The sequence below is a fragment of the Cyprinus carpio genome, chromosome A25 (assembly GCF_018340385.1).
Source record: "Cyprinus carpio isolate SPL01 chromosome A25, ASM1834038v1, whole genome shotgun sequence".
Lineage (NCBI taxonomy): Eukaryota > Metazoa > Chordata > Actinopteri > Cypriniformes > Cyprinidae > Cyprinus > Cyprinus carpio.
The window spans coordinates 10,292,752-10,307,060 of NC_056596.1; the positions used below are offsets into that span (position 1 = coordinate 10,292,752).

General features: G+C 37.1%; 1 protein-coding gene across 1 annotated transcript; it reads left to right on the plus strand.

Moving 5' to 3' along the window:
• Nucleotides 1-5,599: 5,599 nt before the first annotated feature.
• On the plus strand, nt 5,600-11,003 carry LOC109051203 (shaker-related potassium channel tsha2-like). The gene is made up of 2 exons (XM_042715413.1): nt 5,600-7,301; nt 9,950-11,003. Exon 1 carries the CDS (start codon nt 5,856-5,858, stop codon nt 7,281-7,283), a length of 1,428 nt encoding a protein of 475 aa, XP_042571347.1. The 5' UTR covers nt 5,600-5,855; the 3' UTR covers nt 7,284-7,301; nt 9,950-11,003.
• The last annotated feature ends 3,306 nt before the right edge of the window (nt 11,004-14,309 follow it).

A 14,309-nucleotide genomic window follows, 5' to 3' on the forward strand; every position in this document is an offset into this window, starting at 1 on the left:
GTAAAGTAACACAGATCGCATGTAGTAGTGTAGAGGAAGTCTATAAAAGAACATTTAACACTGACAATCAGGAAAGTAAGTTCACCTGTGTCTTTAACATTGCATTAAATGCCTACAGTTTAATTTCTGAAGAATCCATACCATCAAGATTTTTGCATGAGGGGTAAAGGATTTCCCTGTGCAGATTTCGCAACTGGTTCATGAATTTGCAGAGTTGACTGCTTGGAATGAAAGTGACATCTGTGTGAACTATAAATCATACATTGCTACACTATTGACAGTAGAGACCCCTTTTTTTTTTTTTTTTTCTTTTTTTTTCTGTACAATTTTAGAAGATTACAGATCCAGTGGAAAGGGGGTTTTAGTCAATCACACTATTTATTGTCAGTCTAAACAAAGTCCAAAAGAGCATTTCTAACCACTTTCCTTCTCGCCTGTTATAAATGCATGAATCAGCCAAAGATGCACTCCACTTATAGATCGAGATTTTATAGCTTTTCATTAAAACTTACTATTGATTGATTTGAATGGAGACTAATGGCAAATTTCATGTAATAGGGCTTTTTTTTTCATATAGTTCTTCAGAAAGTGCTGGAGGGCTATTAATACTAGCTGTAGTTCCTGGCAGTCCAGAGGGATACTCGTGGGGCTGGATACGGTTTCAGCTGCATCTGTGGGTAAAACATCTGTGTCTCCCAATCCTGTGTACTGAGGCGATTGAGACATGATGCACACAATGTTCACTTATCGCGTACGTCAACATACCAGCAACAGTATCAGATACTTAGCACTGAGAATTCACATACTTGAAGTAGGTTAATTTCATACCTTAGTCAATATATATATATATTTTTTTTTTGTTAGGTTTTTTTTTTACTTTGTAGGTTTGCTGCTACAGAAATTATTTTTGTTTAAATTTCAAGCAGCTTTTTTTATTATTTTGTCACTCAAATTAAATGTATCACTTTTTCCACAAAATTATACTGCTTAAGACATAAATTAAATTTTTAATTTATTTAAAAGTATACATTTTTAAATGTTTCATCCACAACACTAGGTGCCACTAAAGCCCAAGGCTACAGCATATTGCAACATAGCAATTACTGAATGTACCTTTAAGATTCATGTTTTTGTACAGGTAAAGACAATATCAGGAGGGGCCATTTACATTACAAAAACACTTTAAAAATCAAAATTTAGCCTCAAAATTAATCTTTTGACTGAGAATTGAGAGGAACGACAACCTTCAATAAAATGACCAAGAAGATTTCCTCATTCACACTCAAACCAACGCTTTCATGTTGAGCAGGACAAATTTCAAAGCTTCCTTCCAGCAGCTCTGTTCTCAGCTCGACAGCAGACGGTGTCTGCGACTAAAAAGGGCAAGTCTTAATCAAGGCCTGTAATCATAATCCGGAAAGAGTCAGTAGAGGAACAGAGCATGCAGAAGATACCATCCAACCTTCCAGATCTCCAATCTCAGGTTTCACCCCCTTGCTTCATGCCATGGTCTCCTATCAGCAAAACATGTTCATCAAACTCAACTGACAACCTGCTAAAACCGGTGACCATCAAACCCCGAGAACTGGCGCAGTGCCTTGCAGTCGTATTCACTTTCTATGGAGGAAGCCTTGATCTGTGGCAGCTAAAGGTGTTGAAGTCAGCAGCAACTTAGCACTGTCTCACACTATGAACCTGCTGAGCCTCAGTAGCAGGTGTTTCTTAGCTTGACTCATTGCTGCGCCGAAACTCTGGAACAGTTTACCTGTGTACATTAGAACTGCTACTACGGTACATGATTTCAAGGGAAAGCTCAAAACACATTTATTTTCTTTAGCATTTAGTTAATTTGTGTATTTAGTTATTTTAAATGTGTATAATCTGTATGTTGTAAGTGTTTTTATTGAAGGTCATTGATAACAGTTGTTTTTAATGGTACTATTGACATTGTTTCAACAAGAACATTTTTCACCTTATACCGTAATAATTAGATGTTGCTGCAAACAAAAAGATACGAGATAAACGAGATAAACATTTTTAAGAGGCTGATATCTCTGCAGTCGTCCTTCTGTCATCTGAAGCCATCACACATATATCAGCCTATCACCTCTGGCTCAAAGGCCATCGCTAGCTATAAAACATTAGATCTGGTCACTGTTAGCAAAGTCTCAAAGTTATTTAAAATCAATTATCATAATCTTAAATGGAAGTTCCAGCCAATTTTTTCCTTTCTTTTTTTAGTTACATGTTTTTTCTTAAATGTCATTCTACCTTTTTAATAGTAATTTTAAAAAAAACTAATTGTAAAATATTACAATTTATTATTGTTGTTTATAAATAACTAATAAAAATAATCAATATAAAATATCTATAAATAAATACAAAAAAAACTCTGGATGACTTGTGTACATATTTCATATTCCTGAGGTCTTATAAATGACTTAAATTGTGTTTATTAATACTACACTATTAATTATTAATACTATATTTATTTTAAATATAATTTTATATATATATATATATATATATATATATATATATATATATATATATATAGTGTACTAATATAGTATTTAGAAGTATTTTTAATTCTTTTTAATTTTAGTTTTATTTTAATTTTAGTTTACATTTCTGTAATTTTGTACTTTTGTGATTGTAAATTAGTTGTTTTTTTCTTAAATATTTTTATTAGGGCTGTCAAATTGATTAATCACGATTAATTGCATCCAAAATAAAAGTTTGTGTTTACATAATATATTTATATATGAATACACACACAAATACATGTAAATATTTTTACATATAAATGTATGTATGTGTTTATATATGCATATAAATATACACAGCACAAACATATCATGTAAGCACAAACTTATTTTGGATGCGATTAATGAATTTGACAGCGCTAATTTCTATATAGTTCTATATAGTTTTTAGTCCAATCAGTTGCCAAAGCAACATTTCTCATTTTCTTTCAGGTTTTTCATCTAATATTTATAGTTCATTTTATTTCAGCTGTATTTCAAAATTGTAGTTTTATTTGACAACACTACTTATTTGTATTTTCTAATTCTCGTTCACTTTGGCTGTCCAGAAAATAAGGCAGCCTGCACATTCACTCATTGGGTGAGAAATCGAAATAATTTTGAAGTATCTCTTTAAGATGGAATATGACCTCACATGCAAATCAACTACTGTGCCAAAACATACTTAGTATGTGAATGAGTACGAATTTGTCCCACTATTACACACACACACAAGAGTTTTTAAGGTACTATCACACACAGGGGATGGTGAAAGTATTAAGCTGCCTATTAGACATGAGTTTGTAATATGAGCTGATAAACTGAATGGAGACGCTTGCGGGTAAACTCATCAGAGCTTTATTTAGCCAAGGGAAAGACTCTTAGAATATTATATACAACTGCACAGAAGCAGAGAGTAACTTTCATTGAAGATTCTGAGCCCACATTAAGATTGTTGAAATTTGAGGGCCGAGGAATGTCATATCTGAAAACATAAATTCCATGCATGTTCCATTACACCATCACACACAAGGTGGAACGTGAGCTGATTCCTCAGGAGCCTGACGGCATCTGAACATTGCAGGAATTCCATGCTGACGTTTGGGTGTGAATGGAATGATGATATCTCATCCCACTGGGTCGTCCTTCACTCACATGGCCAGTGCTGGTGCCATTTATTAAGATGGCATATTGCTTACTGTCAGCATTTTCCTCTCATGGGAATCCCTGGCCTTTTCTGCCCTGGCTCGAGGGATTTGTCTGTTCATCGGGTCCATCTCCAAGACTCAATCTGCTGTTACTGATTGCTTGGAAGTGCCTTACTGAATTATGTCTTTTTATATCCAAGCATATGCAGAGTTATTTTTAATGTCGGGAGGTAACAGTGTTGTAATCTTCATTAATAAAAAAGAGACACAGCTGCAAGTTACAATTAGTATCAAACAAAATGGCTCACAGACTTGCTGAAAGAAGGAAAAATACAGTTCTACATGAAATCATAAAATACAGCTAACCTTATAATGTAGTTAAGATTTGCCTTTTAAGGGAGGAAAAAACACTTTCCATATCTTTTGTTGTTGACATAAGTTGAAAGTCTAATGAAACCTTTTGATATTCAACCTTTTGGTGTCACTTGGTTTTCAGTATTAGCCTATATGTATCAGCCTTAATTGCATATGAGCTCCGTTCACACCAAGAAAAATGGCCAGTGTTGGGTAAATTACTAAACGAATTAATTACAAGCGACGAATTACATCTTCAACTATGTAATTAAATTGCTGTACTAATTACTCTATCTAAAATGTATTGCATTACTTATTACTAGCTTTCTAAATCCTATATCAGCCTTGACCCAGAATAGACAGGAAATGGCTCTTTTAATTCTTTCAAATAAATCATATTAAATTGATTTCATTTTTATCATTAGATGTTATATTTTGATGTTAAATCCACTGTTATAGAGAATTGTTCTATACAGTATATAAAGCAATTACATTCGAAGTAACTGTAATTAAATTACTGAAAAATTAAGAGTAACCCCTTACTTTTTTCATGGGCAAAGTAATCACAGTAATTAATTACTCATCAGCTGCAATCGTTCTGAAAGTGATTCAAACATTATTGTTCCTCTTTGTCATTATCGTTATAGGCCTTACTGTGGTGACTTACCTATTCTCAGAATTAGACCCATTACTAAAACTTTATTGTTATCCTTCTTGGTGTAAACAGGCCCTTACACTTGGCAAAATTGTCACTTGCGTTATTATATTAAGTTATGTTAATAATGTTAATGAGAATCCCTGATGTAGAAGTCCCTGACTGGCTGTGATGACAATAGTTATCAAAAGTTATCATTAATCATTGCTCTGGTCCAAAATAAATAAACAAACAAGCAAGCAAGCGAAAGAGAACGACTCATTACCAAGCCAACTGACCCAGACAACTTCTAGCACGCAGGTGTCGGAGGTGTGGTGATTCTCTCTCTCTCTCTCTTTCTCCATATCAATCAGCACCAATGAACCTGAGGCATCATCACATTTCTGCTTGGGGCCTTGTGGTGTTAGTTGTAAAGTCGTCCAGTGTAACCGCTGCTAATGACTCTTCTTAAGGAGTCGCCCTGTGCGGGTGCTCAGGTGTCAGTCAAGCCAGCTTTTTCAGCTTTTTCAAGTTCAAGAAGCAGTTCAAGAGGCCCAGGCCGGAGCAACACTGCCAGAGTTTTTGGATGTAGGAAAAAAAAAACGTTTGGAAGCATGTCTGAATTCACAAATTACTTGAACAGCTATCCTAATTATGAGTAAATGGGTCATTTCTGAAAAGGCCACAACAATATCAATTGTTTCACAAACATATAAATATTTACATATTATATATATATATATATATATATATATATATATATATATACACACACACACACATGTTACTGTATATATGTATTATATTTGATAAATACAATAAATAAAAACAACGTCTAGTTCTTCGGTCTTCTTCAAATTACAGGGTCTAACCTCGTGCCACTAAAGTTCACAACACCCGACGCGCATTGCTTCAGTGTGCCAATCAAAGTCAGCCCACCCTTTGCTGTCTTTAGCACTCTGGGTGTTATCTGTTTGAGCTCTCGGCTGAGCATGTTGTCAGAATGACTTCTGTTTCTTTACACCAATAGATTAGTTTTAAACAGTTTTTCAAGTTATTACAAGGTAGCTTAGTAGCGTTTAGAAGTTAGTTTTGGGCTCTACCTCCGTCAGGCTGGAGCTATCGGATCCAAAAAACTGGTGGAGTGGCGGAAAGTCGAGGAGGCACAACAGACAACACTCCCGAGGGGCAAAGATGTCCCGAGAGAACCACGATGAGAGTGTGGACCACGCTGCCCTCTTCCAGGACGTCTGTGAAGCGGAGCCCCCTGACCAGGAGTGCTACATGCTCGTCACTATCAACATTTCAGGTCTGCGTTTCGAAACGCAACTTAAAACCCTCGCAAGATATCCGAACACGTTACTAGGAGACCCAACTAAAAGGATGCGGTTCTACGACCCGGTGAGGAACGAGTTCTACTTCGACAGGAACAGACCAAGTTTTGATGCGATTCTGCATTTCTATCAGTCTGGCGGGAGACTTCGAAGACCCATCAACGTGCCGGTTGAGATCTTTATGGATGAAATTAAATTTTACGAAATTGGTGATGACGTCATCAATCGTTTCAGAGAGGACGAGGGTTTGTTAAAAGAAGACGAACGTCCCGTTCCGGCCAATGAGTTGAAGCGTCAAATCTGGCTGCTGTTTGAGCATCCCGACAGCTCTGGTCCAGCCAGAATGATCGCTATAGTATCTGTAATGATCATCCTGATATCCATTGCTATCTTCTGTATAGAAACTTTGCCAGAATTTAGAGAGGATAACCGTGTGTTCAATAACCACCTTGCGCCGAACGGAACGACTGCTGGAAAAAGATCTAGTACGTTCACGGATCCATTCTTCTTGTTGGAGACCATCTGCGTCGTTTGGTTTTCCTTCGAACTGTTTGTAAGGTTTCTTGCGTGCCCGAGCAAGCCCGCCTTCTTCAAAGACATCATGAACGTCATAGACATTGTGGCTATTCTTCCATATTTCATTACTTTGGGTTTAGACCTTAGCGAGGTCCAGTCAAACTCGCAACAGACCACGTCTCTCGCCATACTGAGAGTTATCCGCTTGGTGCGCGTCTTCAGGATTTTCAAACTTTCACGGCACTCCAAGGGTCTCCAAATTCTCGGCCAGACCCTACGAGCGAGTATGCGAGAACTTGGACTGCTGATATTTTTCCTTATCATCGGGATTATATTGTTCTCCAGTGCGGTGTACTTCGCGGAAGTGGACGACCCGGAATCGTCTTTTACTAGTATCCCAGACGCGTTCTGGTGGGCGGTTGTTACCATGACTACTGTTGGATATGGTGACATGTACCCAGTGACTATAGGAGGCAAAATTGTTGGATCGATGTGTGCCATTGCAGGAGTTCTTACAATCGCCCTGCCGGTACCGGTAATCGTGTCGAACTTTAATTACTTCTATCACCGAGAGCACACCGAGGAGGAGCAAGTGGAATACACGCACGTAACGTGTGGCCGCACGTTGTCTTTTGTTTGTGACCGAAATAAAAGCGACAGTAAACCCTCTCTGTTGAAATCAGAGCATTCAGACGACGACGACTGGAATTCAATAAGCGCGTTACATTTCAGTCCATCAGAGGAAAATACAATCAAACTCACAGATGTGTAAGAACGCGCGCGCATTTATGTGAGTATGACAATATAGTCTTGCTGTGTGTATAGTTTTGGGTTTCTTGTTTCTAGAGTTCCAATTCTAGATTATGACTGGATGAACTTTGTTCAGAGCCGTTGTTGGCTAGTTAAAACTAAAACTTCCATCATTATCTATTCAAGAGATAAACAATCAGGGTTTTCATAATAAAATATATATAGGCCTATATATATATATATATAATATATATATATATATATATATATATATATAGGCCTACTTCATTGTAGGGCTGTCAAATGATTAATCACGATTAATCACATCCAAAATAAAAGTTTTGTTTATATAATATATGTGTGTATACTGTGTATATTTATTATGTATATATAAATACACACACATGCATGTATATATTTAAGAAGAATATGTTATGTTTATATATTAAATATATTTAGCCTATATATAATATAAAATATAAGAATATAAATATATAAATGTATATACATGTAAATATTTTCTAAATATATAATTTATGTGTGTGTATTTATATATACATAATAAATATACCCTGTACACATACATATATGTGCTGGTCATATAATTAGAATATCATCAAAAAGTTGATTTATTTCACCAATTCAATTCAAAAAGTGAAACTTCATTTATTAGACACAGACTGATATATTTCAAATGTTTGTTTCTTTTAATTTTGATGATTATAAATGACAACTAAGGAAAATCCCAAATTCAGTATCCTCCTTTTGCCTGAATTACTGCAGCAATGCGGCGTGGCATGGAGTCGATCAGTCTGTGGCACTGCTCAGGTGTTATGAGAGCCCAGGTTGCTCTGATAGTGGCCTTCAGCTCTTCTGCATTCTTGGGTCTGGCATATCGCATCTTCCTCTTCACAATACCCCACAGATTTTCAAGGTCACGCGAGTTTGCTCGCCAATTAAGAACAGGGATACCATGGTCCTTAAACCAGGTACTGGTAGCTTTGGCACTGTGTGCAGGTGCCAAGTCCTGTTGGAAAATGAAGTCTGCATCTCCATAAAGTTGGTAAGCAGCAGGAAGCATGAAGTGCTCTAAAACTTCCTGGTATACGGTTGCGTTGACCTTGGACCTCAGAAAACACAGTGGACCAACACCAGCAGATGACATGGCACCCCAAACCATCACTGACTGTGGAAACTTTACACTGGACCTCAAGCAACATGGATTGTGTGCATCTCCTCTCTTCCTCCAGACTCTGGGACCCTGATTTTCAAAGGAAATGCAAAATTTACTTTCATCAGAGAACATAACTTTGGACCACTCAGCAGCAGACAGCTGAAACCCATGTCTTGGATACGTCTGTGCGTAGTGGTTCTTGAAGCACTGACTCCAGCGGCAGTCCACTCTTTGTGAATCTCCCCCACATTTTTGAGTGGGTTTTTTTTTCACTATCCTCTCCAGGGTGTGGTTATCCCTATTGCTTGTACACTTTTTTCTACCACATCTTTTCCTTCCCTTCGCCTCTCTATTAATGTGCTTGGACACAGAGCTCTGTGAACAGCCAGCCTCTTTTGCAATGACCTTTTGTGTCTTGCCCTCCTTGTGCAAGGTATCAATGGTCGTCTTTTGGACAGCTGTCAAGTCAGCAGTCTCAAAATCATCAAAATTAAAAGAAATAAACATTTGAAATATATCAGTCTGTATGTAATGAATGAATATAATATACAAGTTTCACTTTTTGAATGGAATTAGTGAAATAAATCAACTTTTTGATGATATTCTAATTATATGACCAGCACCTGTATACTATATACCAGACGTACTGCGGACCTAAACGGACGTTCGGAACGTCCGGGGGATGTCCCCTGTTTGCTGGGTATATCTTTGGCAGAGTAATTAAAGAGCTTATGAAAGTGCTTAAATCAGCCCAGAATTTATTTATTTAGTTTTGTTACAGTTACAAAAATAAGTAGGCAGCTGTTTCTTCTACTACACCACAGAATGAACATGTCTCATCATCATCAGAATATTCAGAATCTGGAGAATTTACAGGATAAATTTTATGAAGGATTTTAAAAATAGATTTCCTTAACTTTAAATAAACAAAACTAGTCTGGCAGAAGCCAGGCACTTCTCCAGTTTACATTCACACAAAGGATCCCCAGTAGAAATTTGTCCTTGGATGTTGGACACTTAATGCACTCAGCTGTCACAGCTTTCCTCATGTAACTGAAGTTATTGGACTCTGAAGTTGGTGACAAAATAACCTTATACAAATCATACACTAGACTGCTGAGAACATAATGCAGAATAAAAGTTTATAGTGTATAGTATGCAATTTGGGACAGAACTTAAGCCTACACTTCAGCAGCTGTGAAATTAAATAAAAGTCATATTTTATTTTCAAGAGAAATTCATTGGGGTTTTATTAATGGCTTAAGAATAGCAAAATATGTTAGTAGGCCTTTTTCTACAATCATGAACATGGTATAGGCAAATTATTTGTTCACTTGTTACTCGAAGGACCAACGTGATTTTATGTGTATCGATCGCCCCCTTTCGGCGGAATTAGGGTTTTGCTACTGCATTACAGCCTAGCAGTAAACTCTTTTGAGAACAGATGCCACATTCACTGATAGGTGCATGTCTCATTATCCGTGTCACCACATTGATGTTACTTCTAATTGCAGGAAGCAGCAGCTGTATGAAGACATTTTTTCTCTATAAAGAAGACAGAAGTTGATACTAGGCTACCTGCATAAACATGCAATGTGTGTGTGTTTTTGTCAGTAGCGGTCCGTCAGAGGCTGTGTTTTAAAAGGAACAAACAGACAAACTGATACAATTAACTTTTTTATTGTACCCATAAATGTGCATAATGCATATGATGTGAATATTTTTATTACGAGGAAGCCCTGGTGAGTTTTAATCACTGCACGGAAGTTACAGGACAGCATTATTACTAAACTGACCAATCAGATTAGACATTACTTCCGTCCAAACTGCGAAATTAGACTAATTAAACTAGCTTCTTTCTGAATAATCGTTGTCAGAGAGGGAAGCATTCAAACCAATCAGGTTTCAGTTTCACGTTATTGCGTCATCAAGCCACACAATAAGTGATCAGGAATTTTGAGATGGTCTTCACTGCAGAACACAAGATCCAGGGGGCGTGGTTGGATCCAGATCCAACTCCTCCCACCTTACATATACCTAAATCTACCCGTCTCCAACCCCTGATCCCTAAACCCACCCTTCTCCACCCCTAAACCTAACAATCTCCACCCCCTAGGATCTTACCATGCCCCCTGGATCTTGTGTTCTGCAGTGAGGGGCTACTGGGAATTTTAGCCAAAATATAGATTAAACACAAATGAATTAAGGATGAGACTGAATTAAAGGACGATATACACATTTACCAAAATGAAGGAGCGAATGACTGAATTCACACAGGTGAGTTAATATTAGAAAGAACGGGGCTATTTTTATATTGAATGTATCATTTGTGTACATAAGCAAAATTATCAGTAAATATACAAATAGGCTATATTGGTTCATAGATCAGTATTAATTTAAAAATCATTCTCTCAAAATATCCTCAGGCCGCTACTGATTTTTGTAATATATTGTAATATATTTGTAATCTAGAACTTATTTACATCTTATTTATAAAATGTTTAAAGCTTTAAGTCTTCATTATGTCATCGCCTTGTGAGATACTGTTCTTAAAATATATCTATAATCTCTGCCCAGCCCCTGCGTGAGTTTTTACTCACTGCACACGGACGTTAATGCAGCCAGCATTATTACAATATAATCCTCTTCCAATACCCCACAGATTTTCACGGTCAACGGCGAGTTTGCTGGCCAATAAGAACATGGAGTACCCCATGGTCCTTAACAGGTACTGTAGCTTTGGCACTGTGTTCAGGTGCCAAGTCTGTTGGAAAATGAAGTCTGCATCTCCATATAAGTTGGTAAGCAGCAGGAAGCATGAAGTGCTCTAAAACTTCCTGGTATACGGTTGCGTTGACCTTGGACCTCAGAAAACACAGTGGACCAACACCACAGATGACATGGCACCCCCCAAACCATCACTGACTGTGGAAACTTTACACTGGACCTCAAGCAACATGGATTGTGTGCATCTCCTCTCTTCCTCCAGACTTTGGGACCCTGATTTTCAAAGGAAATGCAAAATTTACTTTCATCAGAGAACAAACTTTGGACCACTCAGCAGCAGACAGCTGAAACCCATGTCTTGGATACGTCTGTGCGTAGTGGTTCTTGAAGCACTGACTCCAGCTGCAGTCCACTCTTTGTGAATCTCCCCCACATTTTTGAATGGGTTTTGGTTTCACAATCCTCTCCAGGGTGTGGTTATCCCTATTGCTTGTACACTTTTTTTTTCTACCACATCTTTTCCTTCCTTCGCCTCTCTATTAATGTGCTTGGACACACAGCTCTGTGAACAGCCAGCCTCTTTTGCAATGACCTTTTGTGTCTTGCCCTCCTTTGTGCAAGGTCATCTTTTGGACAACTGTCAATCAGCAGTCTTCCCCATGATTTGTACCTACAGAACTAGACTCATTTAAAGGCCTTTGCAGGTGTTTTGGACAGCAGGTGTCAAGTCTAAGCAGTCTCATTTGGGAAATCATCATCAAAATTAAAAGAAATAAACATTTGAAATATATCAGTCTGTATGTAATGAATGAATATAATATACAAGTTTCACTTTTTGAATGGAATTATTGAAATAAATAAACTTTTTGATGATATTCTAATTATATGACCAGCACCTGTATACTATATACCAGACGTACTGCGGACCTAAACGGACGTTCGGAACGTCCGGGGGATGTCAATCCCCCTGTTTGCTGGGTATATCTTTGGCGGGAGTAAATAAAGAGCTTATGAAAGTGCTTAAATCACCCAGGAATTTATTTATTTAGTTTTGTTACAGTTTACAAAAATAAGTAGGCAGCTGTTTCTTCTACTACACCACAGAATGAACATGTCTCATCATCATCATCAGAATATTCAGAATCTGGAGAATTTACAGGATAAATTTTATGAAGGATTTTAAAAATAGATTTCCTTAACTTTAAATAAACAAAACTAGTCTGGCAGAAAGCCAGGCACAAAAGGATCCCCAGTAGAAATTTGTCCTTGGATGTTGGACACTTAATGCACTCAGCTGTCACAGCTTTCCTCATGTAACTGAGGTTATTGGACTCTGAAGTTGGTGACAAAATAACCTTATACAAATCATACACTAGACTGCTGAGAACATAATGCAGAATAAAAGTTTATAGTGTATAGTATGCAATTTGGGACAGAACTTAAGCCTACACTTCAGCAGCTGTGAAATTAAATAAAAGTCCTATTTTTATTTTCAAGAGAAATTCATTGGGGTTTTATTAATGGCTTAAGAATAGCAAAATATGTTAGTAGGCCTTTTTCTACAATCATGAACATGGTATAGGCAAATTATTTGTTCACTTGTTACTCGAAGGACCAACGTGATTTTATGTGTATCGATCGCCCCCTTTCGGCGGAATTAGGGTTTTGCTACTGCATTACAGCCTAGCAGTAAACTCTTTTGAGAACAGATGCCACATTCACTGATAGGTGCATGTCTCATTATCCGTGGTCACCACATTGATGTTACTTCTAATTGCAGGAAGCAGCAGCTGTATGAAGACATTTTTTCTCTATAAAGAAGACAGAAGTTGATACTAGGCTACCTGCATAAACATGCAATGTGTGTGTATTTTTGTCAGTAGCGGTCCGTCAGAGGCTGTGTTTTAAAAGGAACAAACAGACGAACTGATACAATTAACTTTTTCATTGTACCCATAAATGTGCATAATGCATATGATGTGAATATTTTTATTACGTGGAAGCCCTGGTGAGTTTTAATCACTGCACGGAAGTTACAGGACAGCATTATTACTAAACTGACCAATCAGATTAGACATTACTTCCGTCCAAACTTCGAAATTAGACTAATTAAATTAGCTTCTTTCTGAATAATCGTTGTCAGAGAGGGAAGCATTCAAACCAATCAGGTTTCAGTTTCATGTTATTGCGTCATCAAGCCACATAATAAGTGATCAGGAATTTTGAGATGGTCCTCACTGCAGAACACAAGATCCAGGGGGCGTGGTTGGATCCAGATCCAACTCCTCCCACCTTACATATACCTAAATCTACCCGTCTCCACCCCCTGATCCCTAAACCCACCCTTCTCCACCCCTAAACCTAACAATCTCCAACCCCCTAGGAGCCCTACCATGCCCCCTGGATCTTGTGTTCTGCAGTGAGGGGCTACTGGGAATTTAGATTAAACACAAATGAATTAAGGATGAGACTGAATTAAAGGACGATATACACATTTACCAAAATGAAGGAGCGAATGACTGAATTCACACAGGTGAGTTAATATTAGAAAGAACGGGGCTATTTTTATATTGAATGTATAATTTGTGTACATAAGCAAAAAATTATCAGTAAATATACAAATAGGCTATATTGGTTCATAGATCAGTATTAATTTAAAAATCATCCTCTCAAAATATCCTCAGGCCGCTACTGATTTTTGTAATATATTGTAATATATTTGTAATCTAGAACTTATTTACATCTTATTTATTAATATATTGTAATAAGTCTCATTATGTAATGAGATACTCTTAAAATGTCTCTGCCTTGTGTAATCTGTGTGCTTTAAACATGCAAGAGATGTACTTTGCATATGTTGCCATTTCTCAGGATAAAATGTAAGTAGCCTATATGGTCTGACACTAGATGCTTGTTACCTTAACATCTTGGCTAGCTAACCTGCCCACGTGACAGCATCAGACCAAGTGAGCAAGCTATTTTTCTAGCACATTAATGAGGTATGACTTGTAAATTTATTTTTGATAAATAAATATTTTGTCACATTCATAAATAAACGTTGTTTGAATCAATTCTCTTGATAAATTATTAAAGTTTGAAAGGTTTTCTGTAAAGTAAAACTTTACATTATGGATTGCAGACCTGAGT

Coding starts and splice junctions, on each gene's coding strand:
- LOC109051203 (XM_042715413.1), top strand. CDS start 5,856: ATGTCCCGAGAGAACCACGATGAGAGTGTGGACCACGCTGCCCTCTTC.